The 19960-nt window shown below is 38.2% G+C and overlaps 5 protein-coding genes and 1 non-coding gene across 13 annotated transcripts; 3 read left to right on the top strand and 3 right to left on the bottom strand.

The window, feature by feature from the left end:
* Positions 1 to 480: 480 nt before the first annotated feature.
* LOC104708504 (glycerol-3-phosphate acyltransferase 7-like) lies at positions 481 to 2306 on the top strand. The gene is made up of 2 exons (XM_010425087.3): positions 481 to 1121; positions 1211 to 2306. Exons 1-2 carry the CDS (start codon positions 552 to 554, stop codon positions 2129 to 2131), a joined length of 1491 nt encoding a protein of 496 aa, XP_010423389.1. The 5' UTR covers positions 481 to 551; the 3' UTR covers positions 2132 to 2306.
* Positions 2307 to 3271: 965 nt separating this feature from the next.
* On the top strand, positions 3272 to 6237 carry LOC104708501 (transcription factor MYB33). Of its 3 annotated transcripts, none has more exons than XM_010425084.3 (5): positions 3345 to 3612; positions 3935 to 4009; positions 4098 to 4493; positions 4584 to 5562; positions 5734 to 6237. In XM_010425084.3, the coding sequence occupies exons 3-5, from the start codon at positions 4146 to 4148 to the stop codon at positions 5982 to 5984; spliced, it is 1578 nt and encodes a 525-aa protein (XP_010423386.2). In that variant the 5' UTR covers positions 3345 to 3612; positions 3935 to 4009; positions 4098 to 4145; the 3' UTR covers positions 5985 to 6237. The 3 variants fall into 3 exon arrangements, with proteins under 3 accessions (XP_087318750.1, XP_010423386.2, XP_010423387.2); XM_010425085.3 differs by having other exon boundaries at positions 3428 to 3656; XM_087462624.1 differs by having other exon boundaries at positions 3272 to 4009.
* Positions 6238 to 6369: 132 nt separating this feature from the next.
* On the bottom strand, positions 6370 to 9405 carry LOC104708502 (uncharacterized). The gene is made up of 2 exons (XM_010425086.3): positions 9162 to 9405; positions 6370 to 8553 (listed from the first exon to the last, which is right to left on the bottom strand). Exon 2 carries the CDS (start codon positions 8508 to 8510, stop codon positions 6549 to 6551), a length of 1962 nt encoding a protein of 653 aa, XP_010423388.2. The 5' UTR covers positions 8511 to 8553; positions 9162 to 9405; the 3' UTR covers positions 6370 to 6548.
* A 103-nt stretch (positions 9406 to 9508) lies between these two features.
* LOC104709918 (uncharacterized) lies at positions 9509 to 18486 on the top strand. 6 transcript variants are annotated; one of them, XM_087462621.1, is made up of 30 exons: positions 9509 to 9749; positions 10377 to 10443; positions 10920 to 11177; positions 11271 to 11431; positions 11583 to 11648; positions 11866 to 11983; positions 12190 to 12299; positions 12391 to 12486; positions 12732 to 12855; positions 13061 to 13128; positions 13463 to 13549; positions 13624 to 13776; positions 13860 to 13955; positions 14071 to 14130; positions 14217 to 14335; positions 14436 to 14523; positions 14937 to 15041; positions 15126 to 15227; positions 15314 to 15366; positions 15466 to 15529; positions 15626 to 15760; positions 16065 to 16177; positions 16261 to 16354; positions 16523 to 16742; positions 16843 to 16973; positions 17094 to 17240; positions 17349 to 17477; positions 17555 to 17653; positions 17751 to 17789; positions 17896 to 18486. In XM_087462621.1, the coding sequence occupies exons 2-30, from the start codon at positions 10437 to 10439 to the stop codon at positions 18031 to 18033; spliced, it is 3180 nt and encodes a 1059-aa protein (XP_087318747.1). In that variant the 5' UTR covers positions 9509 to 9749; positions 10377 to 10436; the 3' UTR covers positions 18034 to 18486. The 6 variants fall into 6 exon arrangements, with proteins under 6 accessions (XP_087318747.1, XP_087318746.1, XP_087318744.1 ...); XM_087462620.1 differs by having other exon boundaries at positions 15123 to 15227; XM_087462618.1 differs by having other exon boundaries at positions 10377 to 10550.
* A 225-nt stretch (positions 18487 to 18711) lies between these two features.
* Positions 18712 to 19715, bottom strand: LOC104709917 (small ribosomal subunit protein uS11x-like). The gene is made up of 6 exons (XM_010426459.1): positions 19671 to 19715; positions 19457 to 19579; positions 19323 to 19368; positions 19118 to 19188; positions 18892 to 19027; positions 18712 to 18779 (listed from the first exon to the last, which is right to left on the bottom strand). The coding sequence occupies exons 1-6, from the start codon at positions 19713 to 19715 to the stop codon at positions 18712 to 18714; spliced, it is 489 nt and encodes a 162-aa protein (XP_010424761.1).
* Positions 19716 to 19812: 97 nt separating this feature from the next.
* On the bottom strand, positions 19813 to 19892 carry TRNAL-UAG (transfer RNA leucine (anticodon UAG)). The gene has a single exon. It is a non-coding gene; the product is annotated as a tRNA-Leu (tRNA).
* Between the last annotated feature and the right edge of the window lie 68 nt (positions 19893 to 19960).

Here is a 19960-nt window from a genome sequence, read left to right as displayed (position 1 = left end):
TTCTAAATGTACCGCGCGCATAGGCGCATACATATATTAATAAGGTCAGCTACTTATTAATTATGATGTATTTAGGTGTACACGTGACCTAACTTTGGTGAGTCTGAAAAACAAGTTGGTGAAAGTTTAGCCATCAAAATGTTTCGATTCGTTGATTGTAAATCTTACGTTACGTGTAGCCTTCCATTTTTTTGTAAAGGTATTTTTAAAAAGAAGAAGTCAATAAAAAGGGAAACAGTTAACACGTACGTTAAGTTTCAGTATCTATCTTATGTGTTCATATCCTACGTATAGAAATACATTTGACTTAAGCTAATTATGAAATTGACAAAAAAATTAATGCGTTCATATATACCAAAAAAAAAGAAGAAGGGAAAAAGTTGTTGCGAAACTGATAAACTGCCATGTTATTGCATTAGAGACGAACTTAAAATCCAACCAACACCTTATATAAACGAACTTTATAATCCACTATCTTTCATATTCAAACAAATCAAAAACTCAAGAAACCACATCTCCCCAAAAAAAGCAAAGAAACAAATTAAGTTGTGATGGAGTCATCGCATTCGGTTGTGTCGGAGCTAGAAGGAACACTACTGAAAAACCCAAAACCCTTCGCTTACTTCATGCTCGTGGCTTTCGAAGCTTCAGGTCTAATCCGTTTCGCGATCCTACTGCTTCTCTGGCCCATCATAGCACTCCTCGACGTTTTGGGTTACAGAAACGGTAGCCTCAAGTTAATGATCTTTGTCGCAACGGCCGGTTTGCACAAATCAGAGATCGAATCAGTTGCTAGAGCCGTTCTTCCCAAATTTTACATGGATGATGTCAGCATGGACGCTTGGAGAGCTTTTGGTTCCTGCGAGAGGAGAATCGTTGTGACAAGAATGCCAAGAGTTATGGTAGAGAGATTCGCTAAGGACCATCTTAGAGCCGATGAGGTCATTGGTACAGAGATTATCGTGAACCGTTTCGGCTATGCCACCGGTTTGATTCAGGAGACCGATGTGGATCGATCTGTTTCCAACAATGTTGCTAACTTGTTTGTTGTTGGGAGACCTCAACTAGGTCTCGGACGACCGGTTATCTCAACTTCTCCAACTTTCCTATCGCTATGTGAGGTGAGTATATACAAGAAACACGTTAATATTTTTGTTTTAAAGAAATTAAGAAAAAGTTAACGATCATTCTTATAATTTGAATATGATAGGAGCAAGTTCATGCACCGGTTCCATCAAACCACAACGGTCATAACCAGCGGCTACATGTGCAACCACTACCGGTTATCTTCCACGATGGACGTCTGGTGAAGCTGCCGACACCAGCCACCGCACTTGTTATCCTTCTTTGGATCCCCTTTGGAATAATACTAGCTGTGATTCGGATCTTCGTTGGGTTCTTGCTCCCTTTATGGGCCATACCTTACGTCTCACGTATATTCAACATTCGATTTATCGTAAAAGGAAAGCCTCCGGCACCAGCAACCACCGGAAACCCAGGCGTACTATTTGTATGCACTCATAGAACCCTAATGGACCCGGTTGTATTATCGTATGTGCTTGGACGTAGCATTCCTGCCGTAACCTATTCAATTTCTCGGCTATCCGAGATCCTATCTCCGATCCCAACCTTTCGTTTAACTCGAATTCGAGATGTAGACGCGGAGATGATCAAGAAAGAGTTGTCTAATGGGGACTTAGTGGTTTATCCTGAGGGAACCACTTGTCGTGAGCCGTTTTTGCTGAGATTTAGTGCACTTTTCGCAGAGTTAACGGACGATATCGTGCCCGTGGCAATGAACTACAGAGTTGGATTCTTTCATGCGACTACTGCTAGAGGCTGGAAAGGTTTGGATCCGATCTTCTTTTTCATGAATCCGAGACCGGTCTATGAGGTGACGTTCTTGAACCAGCTCGAAGTTGAGGCCACGTGTTCGTCAGGGAAGAGCCCTTATGACGTTGCCAATTATGTACAGAGGATCTTGGCCGCTACGTTAGGGTTTGAGTGCACTAACTTCACAAGGAAGGATAAGTACAGGGTTCTCGCAGGAAACGACGGAACCGTGTCGTATTTGTCATTTCTCGACCAAGTCAAGAAGGTCGTCACCACTATCAAGCCTTTTTTCCATTAATTTTCAGACTTTTTTTTTTTTTTTTAATTTAGTATATTTTCAAAATTATGTGATCACTGATTACAAACATGTTTTTTGAGTTTTCATTCTTTAGATTTATTTTGTTGAAAGTGGATATGACTACAGGTTTGTGTGATTTTCGTCGTTGATCTATTGTCGAATATAATTGCAGCTACATATAATCTTTTTATGAAAAGTTAAAATTAAAATAAATGACAAACGTTTTTACATGTTGTCCAACAGATATAACCCAATCAAATAATTGAACCAATATCGAATATATAGTCGGACCCCTTGACCAATGTGGATCTGGACAATTTATGCATGTAAACGGTAATGACTGTCGATCACACAGGTCTAAATTTCAGGTTGTCAATAATGTGGATATATGCGTTTTAAAAACATTTAAGTTTTCTAACTACTTGTAATTTAAATTGGTTGTGTAGACATTACATCTCTAAAAAATAAATGTATAGAAATAGAACTGTTTTTTAATCATTATAGTTAAACTGGTGAGAAAATAATGGTTGCCCATGCGCAGACGATTTGTATAGTTTGGTGGGGGTAGATTAGAAATTGATTAAGGAAACTTGAGCTGCAAATACGATATTATAAATTTATGATCAAAATAATTAATGTTTAATTGCTTATATGGTTTGGATTACGACGACAAACTCTTTGACCGCAAGACTTTTAGCTGCCGCCTTCCCTCATAATGGGCTTTCATCTTAGTACATATTGGGCTTTCTATTAAGTTCATACTATAACTATTGTGGCTCTTTAATAATAATAATAACACACGGTGAGCTGCTTTTGTTTTGATTAAGTTAAAAAATGCAAAGCTTGACACAGTAGATAGATTCCGTCTTAATGATAAGTTATTAACAGCCAGAAGACAAAAGTTAATAGTCTAAATCTAGCAAAAGACCAGTTTGCTGAGTCTGTTATGAATGTCTTACAGCAGTGGCATGCATCATCTAAATGTCAAGCTATCGTAAGCTGCCCAGTGTCGTCCTTTTATTACGGGAATACATACATACATACATACGCATAAAGTAAAAAACATACGACAGAACATGAAATAAGATAAGTAGAGAGAGTGATATAACTCAGCCCACAAAAAAGCCTGCAAAAAAAGGTGACCAAAGTTGAGTTGAGTACCACGTCTTTCTCTATTTCTTTCTTACAAGTTTATACAAAACCCTTTCAAATCAATATATTATTCAATGTCACTTTTTTTCTTTTCTTTCACATATGATATAGTTTTATTGATATGAAATTAAAAAAAAAAAAAACGTTTTCAGATTATAAATTTAAGGTAAAAAAAAAAAAAAGGGTAGAAAAGAGAGTAAAGGGGGAATGAACTTTGTTGCTTCTTCATCCTTCCATTTTCTTCCTTTCCAACTCGATATGTTCTTCAGCAGCTCAAGCTAAAGCTTTGTGGATCTCTCTCTCTCTCTCTCTATCAAAAACCTTTGCTGGTGAAATTTATTCTCTTCTCTTCTCTTCAGCTTCTTCACTGCGCGTAATCTATTTTTTTTTTTTTTTTAGATTATCCTTCCGTTTCTATCTCGAATTTGCTCTTCATGGATCTATGATTGATTAGTCCTTTTAGATCTTTAGCTAGTTTTTTTATTTATTTTTTATTTTTTATTTTAGAAATCAGGTGTTTGTGTGTGTTTTCGGATTCCGTATTCTCTTTCACCTGATCTCTCTAGCTGCGATTTCGATTAAGCATCGCCTTTGATCTTCTTCTTCGCTATAGACTAATAATAATCCTTTTGTATTCTGTTTTGTCTTCAGGTAAAATCCAGCTTTAGAGCTCTATAGCGTCTGACAGTTTTGGATTTGTTTTTTTTCTGTTTTCTTTTATTTGAGGTTTGTTTCCTTTTTTCGACTCTTTTACTTCTTTTATGATTATGAATTTTCGATTTTAAAGCTGATTTTGGTTAAACAATGTTTTTAGGTGGGAGTTTGAATGACTAAATTATTGCTGTGAAGTGCTTAACGAGAGATGAGTAACACGAGCACTGACAGTGACCATAATGAGTCACCAGCTACTGATGATAATAATGGTAGTGACTGCAGAAGTAGATGGGAAAGAAGTGGTTTGAAGAAAGGCCCATGGAGTTCAGCTGAAGATGATATTCTTATTGACTATGTCAATAAGCATGGTGAAGGTAACTGGAATGCTGTCCAGAAACACACTGGCTTGTTCCGTTGTGGTAAAAGCTGCCGCTTGAGGTGGGCTAATCATCTCAGGCCTAACTTGAAGAAAGGAGCGTTTAGCCAAGAAGAAGAACAGCTCATTGTTGAGTTGCATGCTAAGATGGGAAATAGATGGGCACGTATGGCTGCTCATGTAAGTTTGTTTTTTCTTATGGATATGCTTTCCTTTTTAAATGTGTGCGCAGAGACTAATTTCATGGAGTTTTTTTTTGTTTCCTCACAGTTGCCTGGACGAACGGATAATGAGATAAAGAATTATTGGAACACTCGCATCAAGAGGCGACAGCGAGCTGGTTTACCACTTTATCCTCCTGAAATGCATCTTGAGGTACTTGAGTGGAGTCAAGAGTATGCCAAGAGTAGACTTATGGCAGAAGATAGAAGACATTCAGATTTCTTGCAGCTTGGGAGTTGTGAGTCTAATGTCTTCTTTGACAATCTTAATTTTGTTACCGACATGGCACCTGGTGCTTCTGACCTAGCAGATATGACTGCTTACAAAAATCTGGCTAATGCGGCAAGTTCACCTCGATATGAGAACTTCATGACACCAATGATGCCCTGCTCGAAGCGGTTTTGGGAATCTGAATTGTTGTATCCTGGGTGTAGCAGTGCCATAAAGCAAGAATTCCCATCGCCTGAACAATTCCAGAACACATCATCTCCTCAAAAGATTTCCAAAACTTGCAGTTTCTCAGTTCCTTGTCATGTTGATCATCCTCTCTATGGAAACCAACAACACTCACCTGTTGTGATTCCAGATAGCCATACCCTTACGGGTGGCATTGTTCCTTCTTCCAAGCCCTCCTCATATGGGGCAGTGAAGCTGGAGCTCCCTTCATTCCAATATTCAGAAACAACATTTGACCAGTGGAAGAAATCGTCATCTCCACCACACTCTGATCTCCTTGATCCCTTTGATGCTTACATTCACTCTCCACCACCACCAACGGGGAGACAAGAGTCATATTGTTTTTCAAATTGTGACACTGGTCTGCTCGATATGTTGCTTCTGGAAGCCAAGATCAGAAATAGTACTACAAAGAACGATTTGTACAAGAGCTGTGCTTCAACTATTCCACCAGCTGATCTAGGCGAGGTTACTGTGTCCCAAACTAAATCCGAAGAGTTTGACAATTCTCTTAAGACTTTGGTCCATTCCGAGATTTCAACACAACAGAATGCAGATGGAATTCCACCAAGTTAGTAACTATTCTCCTTACCAGTTTCCCTCTCACTTGAAGCAGTTTAGTTTGTTGATTAGATTTCATCTTCTCTCTGAGAGTTCTATTTGGTATCTGGACTTAACATTTCTTATAGCTGAGATATTGAGCCTGGATAGAGAGCTTACCCAAACTTGTAAAATTATGCAGGGCAGAGAGAAAAAAGGCGGAAACCTCTCTTGGATATAACACGGCCTGACGTTTTGCTTGCATCGAGCTGGCTTGACCATGGTTTAGGGATTGCAAAAGAGACAGGTAGCATGAGCGACGCACTCACGGTTCTCCTCGGCGATGACATAGGAAATGAGTATATGCATACGAGTGTTGGGGCATCCTCAGGAGTCGGGTCTTGTTCTTGGAGCAACATGCCTCCTGTCTGTCAAATGACGGAGCTACCCTAACGAGCCGGGGACATCCTCCACTCCATTGGTTGTGGATTGGATTAGAGAGCCGCTCAAAATCTGTCAATTCTGGTGGACTAGCAACTGCCGTTGCAAGAATAATATCTTTTTCTTGGACCCCTTTGATCAAAGCCGACACTTTGTTAGCTTCTGTACCAATAACCATATCACGATTCATCAGGAGGATGAAGTGGTTGATTTTGTAGAACTGTTTGATTTGATTAAAATGTTAAAACCGAATACTTTCGTTTAATGTCTCTCTTTGGATTACTTTGATTTGGTTTGTGAACAACTCTCTCAAGTCAATTCCTTTGGGAGGAACAGAAAAAGGAAAACAAGGTTGATACCGTACAATGACAGAATTCGATCAAGACACGGGCCTAAATAAAATTAGAACGAAATAGATAAATAAGGATAGATTCAGTTGTCAAAAACTCTTATGTAGATAGTAGTAGCATGATGATGATGATGTATATGAAATATGAATTGTAACAAAAATTGAGTCTACGCTCCTCTCTGTCAAAACAAAATCTCAGTGCGTACGGCTCGAGGGGCTCAGATAAGTTAGGCTGTGGGTTTCTTGGTTCGGATGATGTCCTTAAGCTCAGCAAACTTCTTCTTGCATTGGTTCATCGTTTTCCCTGGAACAGCTGTTGCTACTCTCTCCCATCTTTGGTTTGTCTCCTTTGGGAACGTCTTCAAAGCCTGAACCAGAGCTCTTTCTTGCACATCAGACCAACCTTCTGGGTCTGCTGGTTTAGAATTGTTGTTCTCTTCACCCTTACTGTTCTGTTCTGTGGTCTCTGTTTTGGTTGAGTTGTCTTCTTCATGAGGTTTGGTCGCTATAATAGGTTCTCCAAGTTCCTCTCGTGTAGAGAGAGGAGAGGCAATTGAAGCAGCGGGTTTCCTCTTCTCCAAAAAAGAATCGAATGCTTTAGCCGAATCAGGTTTCTGGAGAAGTACAGTTTTAGTTGCCTTGAGAATTTCCTCCACAGATCTTCCTGTACCAATGTACCCTGATATGACTTCCCATCTCTGAGATGTTCCTTTAGGGAACTTAGTTGTTCCTTTCCTCAGCATGTCAATCTCTTCCTTGCTCCATGGTTTCTCTTTCTTCTGATGAGTAGCCGTATCTACTTTGGCTTCTACATGACCATTGGTTTCTACTTTGGCTTCTATATGACCATTCTGCTTAACAGCTACTACAACTTCTTCTTCGTTACTCTCTGCTTCATCATCATCACTGCGGTCCCCATTCTTGATCACCTTTGCCAGAGCCAGTCCTTCCTTGTTTTCCATCTTGTCACACAGCTTTCGCAACTGCTCGGTGTTAAGTGACATGCATAGATCTTCTACATGTTCAACGGAGATACCAAGCAGACGCTCGGACAGAACAGGTGCTGAGAGAGTTCTGAGCCGACTTCGTTCTTTGCGCAGAAGCTTCTTCTCTTTTTCCTTGGTTCTCTTGTGCAGCTGAGCAGCCTCTGCTGCACGTTTTGCTTCTTCTTCTTTTCGCCTTCTCTCTTCTTCAATAGCTGCAGCAGCCTCTTCTTCCAGCTTCCTCTTGGCCATAACTTTTTCTTCCTTCTTCTGAAGCTTCATTGCCTTCTCTTCCTCCTTTCTCTTCAATATTCTTGTGTCTTTTTTATATGCGTTGTCAACAAGAACCCTAATCCGAGCATGTTCCTCCTTTCTAGCCTTCTGAGATTTTTTAGTATTCTCTCTCTCCATCCACCTTTTTTCCTCACGGGATTCTGCTTGCTCAATATCATGCTCCTCTTCTTCAGGAAACTCTCTCCAGCTCTTAAAAGAGTACCACCAACTGTAGAAGCTATCAACCTCTTTAAGTGGTGTATTTTCATCTCCCAAATCTGGTACACGCGGATTAGTCGACCACCTTGCATTTCTCTTGAAAGCTGGACCAAAAACCTTGAAGAAGTCTTTCGGAGCACAATCAGATGGGACTTCGTCATCAAACTCATCCGTAGAGTCAAATATTCTTCTTTTTGTTGAGTCCATCAAAATCTCATATGCTTCCTGTATCAACTTGAAGTGAGATTCAATCTCATCCTTTTTGGCTTGTTTTGCTTCTTCTGTCTCTTCAGCAAGAAGTAGAGGAGCAAGTTTATCAGGGTGATGCTTCAGCGCAGCTTCGCGATAGCTTTTTCTAATCTGATCCTCTGTTGCAAGATATCTTAGATTGCCCAAACCCAACAAAGCATAGTGATCATGTTGTTGCTTCCCGGACTTCTTCTTTCCTTTGTTGCTATGCGAGTCATAGGAAGGAATATATTCACTATCCTTCTCCTTTGGGACTTTCTTATCGGTATCTTCATTCTTGCCAGTGGCTTCCTTAGCACAACCACGCAATTTGAGAGCAGCAGAATGGAAGGCATGACCAGCAGGTTCACGGTTTAAAGCCTTCACAGGATGACAATTGGAAGAAACATAGAGAGCTTTTCCATCCGAAAGCTCACTGGAGTATGTAAGTAGCTTAATAGCAGAGTTAATTCCCCAACTCTGCATGATGAAATATGCGTCAAAGCTTCAAATCCACCAATGTTTGTTCCTGTCACAAAGAATCAAAGTAATGCAGTAAAACTCCTTAGTCAGTAGTATACACAAGTACAGTTTATTCAGAAGCAGACATAGATACAAAAGATACAAATAAACTTATATATGAAGATAGAAACTTTTCCTACTTTAGATCCACTTAGAAGTAGATTCAAGGTCTAAATTAAAACACTTTTACAATCCCAGGTATAACACCAAGCAAAACAGAGTCAAGCAATAACACCAAGAGAACAGTTTTGTAAATCCAAAATTAATCCACAAGATCTCAGGTTATTCACAAAGTTTATAAAATAAAAACCACAAGCAGTAAATACGTATTTACAACATCCTCTGAAACTTGTCAACGGAGGTTGAAACAGAAGCGAGTCAACAAACAATCGATAATAACTCAAGAGATAGCTCCTAAACCCTAGTTTTTAGTATTCCTACTTAACATCATCAGCACAAACAATAAACACAGAGAAAAGCCCTCAGATTTCGTCTTTTAGGGTTTACCTCTTAAAACACAAATACAAACAAAGCAAGATATTCTTAAAGCGATCTCAAAAACTCGAATCGAACCCTACTCAAAAGAGAGAAAAAAACAACAAGCAGGTTTCTTACCAGATAGTGAGCTAGCCGTCGCTTAGATTTAGTCTGCCGTGAGTTTCTCCTCCGAAGTTCTCGTAAGTCGTAAAAGAAACGACGAAAACGAGAGTTCAATAAGTTCAGGAGGAAACGGCGGCGGCAGCTCAATGAAGAAGAGGAAGAGAAGGGGAAAGAAAGACTCAAAAGAAGTTTTAGCTTTAAAACTGGGGGAAGTTTACTAAACCTGTTTTGACACACGCTTTTTGATTTTATTCTTCTCGACATACAAAGCCAACCCTTATTTCCTTTTAAGCCTGATTTAAATATGGGCCTAGGCCCAATTTCGGATTTGGCCCATATGGAAACATCTCGAGGGGTTGAGGGGGGAGCGAGAGCATCTAAACCAAAAAAGAAGTTTTTTTTTTTTATATAATCGGCAAATGCTCTTTCTTCGGCGTCAAAACGCTGTCATCGCCTGATCAGACTGCACGTCTCTCTTCGTCTTCTTCGTTGTAACCATCGACGCTTGGGGGCTTGATCGAGATTTTTTTTTTTTTTTTTAGCTTGCCGGAAAAAAAAAAATCATCGGACACCAAATCTGAGTAGCTACCAGCTCAATCTCTGGTAAGCCAAAGCTTAGTTTCTCATATCGTTCTTTTTTTTTTTCCGAGTTTTTTTTTTTTGTTCCTCGATTGTTTTTTTGTTCTCAGTCTTCTGATTCGTGAAGTTGTGAAGATCGATGATAAATCTTCTTCTTGTTTGTTTCCGCAAAATGATTAGGAGATTGTTGAAATACGAAATCTAGGTTTTCTATGTGCTCACATTTCTCCGTACTGTTGCTGGTTTTTTTTTTTTTTTATTAATCTGTGGATTCTAGTGAGCACGGTAGTGAATCGCTTAAGATGATTCAGTGTGCCAATAATATTGTTCACATACTTCGTTTATTGTTTCATCAGTTCATTTTTTCCGAGCGCTTTCATAAAATTAGATAGGATTTAGCTTGTAGAGAGGATTGGTACTGCAAAGTCTGCGCTTAAATAACTTCCAAGTACTTTTTGTTTCTACTGGAGTTAGCTTATATTGTGTCTGACTTACCAAGCTTTTAGTAGCATTTGATAATGTGTGGCTTTGTGTCTCATGTAGAGTAGTAGCTTTTCATCCTTAAGTAAGTCCGGAGTTTTTTTATGGCTAGTGTGAGTATTTACATGGGTGGTTTGGCAACTGAAGTTTGATTTTCCACCTTTTAAACAGAAATCAACCCGAGTACTGAGCTGGAGTTAGGTGATACACAGCTTCAATACCTTTTCCATCATGCAGAGTTAGGAACTTATCTCTGCCATTAGGCTATTTCGTTTTTTTCTATTACTACTTGTGTACTCTATCTCTTGCGCTCTTTGTTGTATGAGATCTAAATGATATATACAGGTAGCTACTTATGGTGCCCGTTGTTAACTGATACAGCACTTTTTTTGTCATTGTTAACATTTTTCAATCTCTGTCTGGATCTTAGTGTTTCATTCATTGTTCCGTTTATTAAAATGTATCATTTGCTTTTTTCTCTTGCTACTTGTTTGACTTATTGTGATGTTAAAGTTTCAATCCAGTTCTAGATATTTTGATTGAAAAATAGTGAAGGCTTTCTGGGAAAATGTTATTGTAATGATACGTTCCCTTCTTTTGTTGCCACTTTTAACAGTTCTAAGATCAGAATACTTTGTAATAAATCTGGAATTTTGTCGAAATATTCTTCTTAAGACGGTAGTGGTATCTATGGTTTTCTACCTTTTTGGTCAGATTCTGCTTTGTTACCAATGGAGAGCTTGGCGCAACTTGAGGCGATGTGCGAGAGATTATACAACTCACAGAATTCAGCTGAGAGGGCTCACGCCGAAAATAGTCTGAGATGCTTTTCCGTGAATACGGATTATATATCGCAATGTCAATACATTCTCGACAATTCATCAAAACCTTATTCCCTAATGCTCGCTAGCTCGAGTTTGTTGAAGCAAGTGACTGATCATACCCTTCCGCTGAATCTTCGCCTTGACATCAGTAAACTTCTTATGCCATCCTAACAAAACTAATAAAAACATCTCTTTCTGGCCATTAATATCTTACTTGTTCTTGGTTTTCCATTTTCTTTAGGGGCGTATATTGTGAACTATCTGGCTACAAGAGGACCGAAGATGCAATCATTTGTGATTGCTTCGCTCATTCAATTGCTTTGCCGGCTCACAAAGTTTGGATGGTTAGATGATGATAGATTCCGGGATGTGGTCAAGGAATCTACAAACTTCTTGGAACAGGTGGGGCATCTTCTTGGGGAATATAGTTACTGTTCTTCCATGGTTTCTAGTGCTTTGTGGACATTTTTATCTCAGAATACCCATGTAGATGATACTTTTGTGGAAATTTCAGATATTCTTTACAAGGGTTTGTTAATTATGTTGCTTATAGGGTTCTTCGGATCACTATGCTATTGGTTTAAGAATTTTGGATCAACTTGTGCAGGAGATGAATCAGGTTAGTGATGTATTGTGGTTGAAGAATTATATATACTCACTGTGTGCATGTTTTTGGATAGATACCGTTTCACAAAAAACTAATTTTGGAGGGTATTGATTTCTAGCTTTATACTTTTCTACTGTGCTTCAACTTGTCGGGTTTCGTCTATTATTTTTTATTTTTGTGTTTAAATGCTTATTGACATTTCTGCATCTATTCTTTTCTTAATTCTTAGCCTAACCCAGGATTGCCTTCTACACATCACCGGAGGGTTGCATGCAACTTTAGGGATCAATCCTTATTTCAAGTATTTCGAATAGCTTTGACGTCATTAAGCTATCTGAAAAATGATGGTAATATGAGTCATCTTTCTCAGCTTTTCCCTTATATTCCTTCATGTCAAGTATGAAAATTTGTACATTCCAGCTTAAAAATTTATGCTTTTGGAAATTTTTGTAATCGTTAAGTATTTGCTATCTTTGTCGATTTCTATCAGTTGGTCTAGGCATAGACATGTAAATTTTCGTTAGTAACGAGTCAGAGATTTTCTTTTAACCAGCTGCTGGTCGTTTACAAGAATTGGCGCTTTCTCTTGCACTGAGGTGTGTATCATTTGACTTTGTCGGAACTTCAATTGATGAAAGCACAGAGGAGTTTGGTACAGTCCAGGTAGAACAGTGATAGTTTTCTAATGCCTAGCACCTATGTCTTTCTGTACTCGTTTTTCCAGGGTTTTATAACTTCTAGTGATAATTTTTAGATTCCAACTTCCTGGAGGTCAGTATTGGAGGATTCTTCCACGTTGCAGATATTTTTCGATTATTATGGTAGTACAGAGTCACCACTTTCGAAAGAGGTATGTCCATATACTTTTTTTTTTCCAAGTTCTCGAAGAGAACAAATAAAATGGCATCTTTTTCATCAAAGAAGGTGAATTTTTAATGTTAAAGTTTTGTTCACCCTTATTGTGAGGAGAGATGTTTTAATTGCAGTAATGTCTTTGAGGATGTGATTTATTTCATGTACACTTTGGACTCAATAGGTAGCTATAGATAACTTACTTTTTGTTATATATTAATGTTCCTCTGGTTTAACTTCTAGGCACTTGAGTGCTTGGTGCGATTGGCTTCTGTGAGGCGCTCTCTGTTCACAAGTGATGCTACACGCTCTAAGTTTTTAGCTCATTTGATGACGGGAACCAGAGAAATTCTTCAAACTGGAAATGGTATGTTGATGTATTATACTGCTGGACTTTCCTATAAATATTTGCTTTTAAGGTGTTGCATCATATGCAGTCTGTTAACATGTTATGTACAGTATGTGTTAATCTTGTGTTTTATTGCAAACTTTACACCTCATTGATCTTTTTTTAAAACTAAAAATATCTCGCTGATCCGGGTTTGTCTACACCAATTGCTTTTGTGGATCAGGTCTTGCTGATCATGATAATTACCACGTATTCTGCCGTCTACTTGGGCGTTTCAGGTTGAATTATCAGGTAAATGTCTCGATAAGATTCTTTTCTAGATAACACTTTGTAGAATTTTGATTGTTCGGTAGCTTCAAAAATTATGTTATGATGCCATGTACTTGAGTAAATACACACTTGTTTCTATTTTCTTTATGTGACAGTTAGACAGTCTTAACTATTTGTAAATAGTGATGCTATATGTTGAGGCAAAAGAAAAAAGAAAACAGTGATTCTATATGTACTTTAGACTTCAGTACGTCATGGTATTTTTTAGGGTGGATATCATTTGGACAAGGTTTAATGGTTTGTAAGGCTGATAAATTCAGACATTATGTAATAGCATAAATGAATTAATCTGCAGCTTTCAGAGCTTGTGAAGATGGACGGTTATGGTGAGTGGATACAGTTGGTGGCGGAGTTTACACTTAAATCTCTCCAGTCATGGCAGGTTATTTTCGCAAGTTAATGTTAGCTGAGATGGTATCTAGTTTTCGAAATGCATGACTTTCTTTTTTCACACAGTGGGCCAGCAGCAGCGTGTACTACCTCCTTGGAATGTGGTCTAGATTAGTAGCATCTGTCCCATACTTGAAGGGTGATTCACCAAGTCTACTTGATGAATTTGTACCTAAAATTACTGAGGGTTTTATCATCTCCAGATTCAACTCCGTCCAGGTATATAACACCACATATTCTCGAGGAATTGCAGTAGTAATTTGTAATTTATCTTTAATTCCTATTTGAAATCCCCATTCCAGGCTAGCGTCCTCGATGATCAGACCGATCATCCTTTGGATAAAGTTGAAGTCCTACAGGATGAGCTTGATTGTTTTCCTTACCTTTGCAGATTTCAGGTTAGTCTTTTCCTTCATGTGTGTCATACAGTATACCCTAGTTTTGCTCACATGTTTCGTTTGATTATTTGTATGTTTATACAATTGAACTGTATCTGAGATTCTTATCATGCAGTATGAAAGAACTGGTACATATATAATAAACACAATGGAGCCTCTTCTGCAATCATATACGGTAAAGCCAACTGTTGTTATGTGTTTGTTTTTCCGTTGATTCTCTAATGTGTCTTGTTGATCTTGAGCTGAGTGACTGTGTAACAGGAAAGAGGGCAACTACAGTTTGCTGACAATTCGGAGCTAGCATTTATTGAAGCAAAACTGTCATGGGTTGTTCATATTGTTGCCGCTGTTGTTAAAATTAAGCAGTGCAGCGGTTGTAGGTAAGTTGCTATCATATTTTAGGGTTTCTTTGCATTTAGGTCTTTTTGAAGAACAAAACAATATATGAACATTGGAATGGAAATTAAACATATTTTGCAGTGTGGAGACGCAAGAGGTGCTTGATGCAGAACTCTCCGCTCGTGTTTTGCGGCTAGTAAATGTTATGGACAGTGGACTCCATAGACAGGTATTACATCTGTATGATGCAAGCAATTAAATTAAATCAAACATAAAGTATTTGTGGATAATCTCTTTCGATGAGTTCAACTATTGGGTGATAATTGGATTTAGCCATGAAGATTGAAGTTAGAAGGTTGTTCTTCCAATTGATGTATTGGTACGATTTGTGTAGGTATTACATCTGTATGATACAGCTGAAATATTTAGCTATGTGGGCATAAGCTTGTACAGCCACTTATTAACGTAGAGTGGCCATTAATAGTTTTGAGTTCAATGTTATGTGTGAACTGCATAGTATATTTTGATAACGTTTGAAGTTTCAACAATCCTGTGGCCCACATGTTGGGTTGTATTTTCTCCCAGATGAGTTCACTACTTTAATCTCATCTGTAGATTAATCAAATAACATTGTTTCCGCAGAGATATGGTGAAAAAAGTAAACAAAGGCTTGATCGTGCCATTCTAACCTTCTTCCAGAATTTCCGAAAGTCTTACGTTGGCGATCAGGCCATGCATTCATCAAAAGTAAATGCAAAGTTGTTTTCTTTTTTCTTGTTTACTTTTATCTGATCTATGTATGTTTCTGATACTCCCATTCTGTTTCAGCAGTTGTATGCCAGATTGAAAGAACTTCTTGGACTGCATGATCATCTAGTTCTGTTGAACGTGATTGTTGGCAAGATTGCTACAAACTTAAAATGTTATACAGTGGTAAGCTTCTGTTCTCTTCTTTTTCTAACTTGCTCTAAACATAAAAGTCACCTAATTTCCAAACAATCTGTCTTTTGTATCTTCAGAGTGAAGAAGTCATTGGTCACACGCTAAGTTTGTTTTTGGAGTTGGCATCTGGGTAACACTGTTATAACCTGAACAAGTCGATGTTTATATTAGTTCATATACTTTTTTTTGTATTGATTTTTGTTTCTTTTTGTTTTGTGTTCTCGTGCAGATACATGACCGGGAAGCTGCTTTTGAAGCTGGACACCGTGACCTTTATTATTTCTAATCACACTGTAAGTCTTCTCCAAGTATTCTCTTTTGTGGACATCGTTGTGCGTTGTAATTTATCACAAGCAATAATCTCTGTATGTGAAATTGACTAATTCCAGAGGGAGCAGTTTCCATTCTTAGAAGAGTATAGATGCTCTCGCAGCAGAACAACATTTTACTACACTATCGGCTGGTTGATTTTCATGGAGGATAGCTCAATAAAGTTCAAGACTTCTATGGAACCTCTTCTGCAGGTTATACTTCATTTTCTTTCAGCATCTTAACTTTGCAATGCGTAATGTTCACTGTTCTCTGTTTGATGATCTGCTTAGATGTTTTACACGATAGAGGAGATGAAATTGCAGAATCGTTACCCTATTAAATGTTCTAGGCATAGTTTGATATCCTGTCAACAATATCTTATATGCATATTCACATGGTGGTCGTGTTGTTTTTGTAGTTCCATATTCTAAAGTTAATGTTGTAGTTCCGACAGAATGTTGGTTTAGCCAGTAAACCACGTTTTCATTCAGTAAAGTTTTCATTTAATCATTCTAGGTTTTCCGCACCCTGGAATCAACACCAGATTCAATGTTTCGCACTGATGCTGTGAAGTTTGCTGTGATCGGATTGATGAGGGATTTGAGAGGAATTGCTATGGCTACTAGCAGGTCTTGACTTCATCTTGTTACTTTGACATCTATAGACGTGTTCCAATCTTATGATTTATTGAAGTTTTCTCATTTGACTTCAGCCGGAGAAGTTATGGTCTTTTGTTTGACTGGCTCTATCCTGCACATATGCCACTTCTTTTGAGAGGGATCTCACATTGGTTCGACACACCAGAGGTATTTAGTTATGCACTCTGCTCCATTTGGTTGTATGAAAGATCAGTGACCTAGTAATAACCTGATTCTAATCGATCACTGACCCTGCACATATGCCACTTCTTTTGAGAGGGATCTCCCATTAGTGCCTTCTTTATCTCATCTTCTCTTCTTGGCTCGTTGATGTAGGTTACGACCCCATTGTTGAAGTTCATGGCTGAGTTAGTGCATAACAAAACCCAGCGCCTTACCTTTGATTCTTCTTCTCCAAATGGCATCCTGCTTTTCCGGGAAGTCAGTAAATTGATTGTGGCTTATGGTTCAAGGATTTTAGCTCTTCCAAATGTGGCGGATATATATGCCTACAAATACAAGGGGATCTGGGTTTCACTGACAATTCTGTCAAGAGGTTAGAACATAATTTTGACATTATAGAACCAATGAGAGTTAATCATTCGTTGTTTAGTTTCTTATTATGTTATGGTACTTAATCATCATTTAATGGGCAGCGCTCTCTGGAAATTATTGCAACTTTGGTGTGTTTGAACTCTATGGCGATCGGGCTCTTGCGGATGCTCTTGATATCGCGTTGAAGATGACCTTAGCAATACCCTTGGCTGATATATTAGCATATCGCAAGGTATGTGTGGCACTGCATCTCTGAATTTTTAAATAGTTTTCATTAACTGATGTGTACTATGAATTCTTTCATTGTCGATATGAAATCTCAAATCTTTATTCTCTTGCTTTCATCCTTCAGCTTACAAAGGCATACTTTGGTTTCGTCGAGGTTTTGTGTGCCAGTCACATTACCTTCATATTGAAACTAGATACTGCCACCTTTATGCATCTCGTAGGTTCCCTTGAATCTGGACTCAAGGGTTTGGACACAAGTATTTCATCACAGGTGAGAATTGTGTAGAAAATGTTAGACCCATTGATCAAGAAATTTTTAAATTTCCAAATATATTCCTTGGAATGCAACTTCTTGAAGCAATATCTATTATCGTTTCAGTGTGCAATAGCTGTCGACAATCTTGCTTCATATTATTTCAATAACATCACAATGGGTGAGGCACCTACTTCTCCCGCTTCTATTCGTTTGGCACAGCACATTGCAGACTGCCCGAGTTTGTTTCCCGAGGTAACTCATTACACTCCTCGATCTCTCTTTGGTAGATGCAACACAATACCTTTTAATAAATTTGCTCTTACTTGCAGATATTGAAGACTCTGTTTGAAATAGTTCTATTCGAAGATTGTGGCAATCAGTGGAGTCTCAGCAGGCCTATGTTAAGCTTGATTCTTATAAGTGAGCAGGTATGTGTAATATATATTTTATCGCTCTTGTGCAGTTTTCTGTTCAGAATGAGATTTGTTGTTTATTCATCTAACTTATTCCAATTGCTTTCACCAGATTTTCTCTGATCTGAAAGCTAAGATCCTTTCATCACAGGTGATGATCCAAAATTCTTATATTTTTTTGTTTTCCGTTTTTTTCCCTGAGTATTGCATTTTGTGTATTACTTGAAGGCATTGAGACTTATTTTCAAATTGTGCAGGCCGTGGATCAACACCAGCGACTCTCTACCTGCTTTGACAGTCTTATGACAGACATATCAAGGGGGTTAGATTCGAAGAACAGAGACAAGTTCACTCAGAACTTGACCCTTTTCAGACACGAGTTCCGCGTTAAATAGAATTGCTTCCACGAGCCACAGTCTCTACTACATAGGGTCTCATCAGAAAGACCCACATGACACAGTGAACTAGAAGTTCCCTCTTACTGGAAAAAAAAAAAAAAAAATCTTCAGGTTTTGCAAATGGGGGAAAAAGTAGTCGATAGATTGTGGTACTGTACAGTTTGGTTCTCTCAGAAGAAATGGTAATGAAGGAAAACAAAATTACGTAGCTTATACTATTTGGTGGTTCCTCGCTAGTGGCTTATTTAATTTCAACGTTAGGAGTTATTTTGTCTCATACCAAACAAAAATCTTTGTCAGCTCCATAACAAAGTTGATGTAAAGCATTGAAAATCTAGGGTTTTACTTTTGGCAATTGTTGCGGCCTAACTGATCACATATTCTTTGTATTTTCTTGATTGTGATGGTAAGCAAAGCTGGAGGAAAATGCAACATTTGTTTTGTTTTTAACCATGTTTACGATCTTGGATTTTCGTATCATTCTCATAAACAAACGTACCATTGGCTTAGGTAAACTTCCCATTAGGTGGAAAAGAAGAAGATTCCCTAACTTGGATTCTATTTATCACACAATATATTAATGTTAACGCTAAGATGCTAACTAGCTATAAAATGCTAACGTTACACCGATCAAAAAGCAAAGTTGAATGTAGTACAAGGAAAATTGTGAGAAAATTACTGACGCCTTCCACTTCTACCACTTTTTCTTCGGGTACTATTTGTCGGAATTAAAGTAACATCCTCTGCGATACATCGAAAAGGTTTTTCAATGATCAAAAGCAAACAAAATCTTGGCAAGGTCCAGAAGGTAGATGGAAACTAGTTGTAGGCTTTAAATCAAGAGATAGAAGTTACCTATGCGACCAATTTTCAAGCCTGAACGAGCAAGAGCTCGGAAGGCTGACTGAACACCAGGAGCTGGATTCTTGGTCTTGATGCCTCCAGTGGCACGGAGACGGAGCTTCACGTGAATGGCTGTGATGCCAAGTTCCTTATATTGGCACATACATTGCAATCATCAAACCAGAGGATTGGTAAAAAAAAAAAAAAACAAATGTCAGAAAGTATGATATAATAAAACCTTGCATCTTTGAGCAACATCTTGAGCTGCAAACGTACCAGCATAACGACCGTCCTTTACTTTCATTCTACCTGGAATTTCACAATATTAAGGATTCAAGCAACAAAGAATATTATACAACTTCAACCTACACCATCTACACTAACAAGTGAATCACAAGAGATCAAAATCCACCTTTCGATGTAGTAGAGATCGTGGGACTTACCAGTAACACGAACGAGAGTTTCTCTTCCAGTGAGATCAGTCGCATGCTGCAAACAAAAAGAATGAAAGAGGAGTAAATTAAATGTAATCTAACACAAAAAAAAAAGAGCATTATTATATAATTGAGAAACTTACGACGACTGTGTCACTGAAGGAATAAAAGACATGCACAACTCCAAAAACTTGCTCTCCCTCACGAACAGTTAGTCCTAAAGTGACATTGTCCTCCTTTGGTTCTCTGGTATTTCTACTCGACGACTATAAACAGAGTCATACACTAAGTTACTACTTATCCATTGAATTAAGAAAACAATTGGTTGGATTGAGTATCGTAATCTAGCTACAATACGAAATTATAATCTAAGAAGTTCAATGGAGAGAAATAGAGTACCATGATTTACACAGAAGAATGAGAAGCGACAAACTTTATTAAATTAGGGCTTCGACGAGAACACTATTGTGCAATATCTATTAAAAAAGAGTAAAAGATTTGACAGCTGTGGAATTTGAACCCACGCCCTTACGGACCAGAGCCTAAATCTGGCGCCTTAGACCACTCGGCCAAACTGTCTTGTTGTACCTTACTTAAGAATATAAAATAATAATGATGATTCCTCGCATTATTCGTAAAATAAAGTT

Source organism: Camelina sativa, chromosome 8 (genome assembly GCF_030686135.1).
Source record: "Camelina sativa cultivar CO46 ecotype springtype chromosome 8, ASM3068613v1".
NCBI classification, from domain to species: Eukaryota; Viridiplantae; Streptophyta; class Magnoliopsida; order Brassicales; family Brassicaceae; genus Camelina; species Camelina sativa.
The sequence above is the reverse complement of the archived record's forward strand: the minus strand, read 5'-3'. Positions and strand labels throughout refer to the sequence as shown.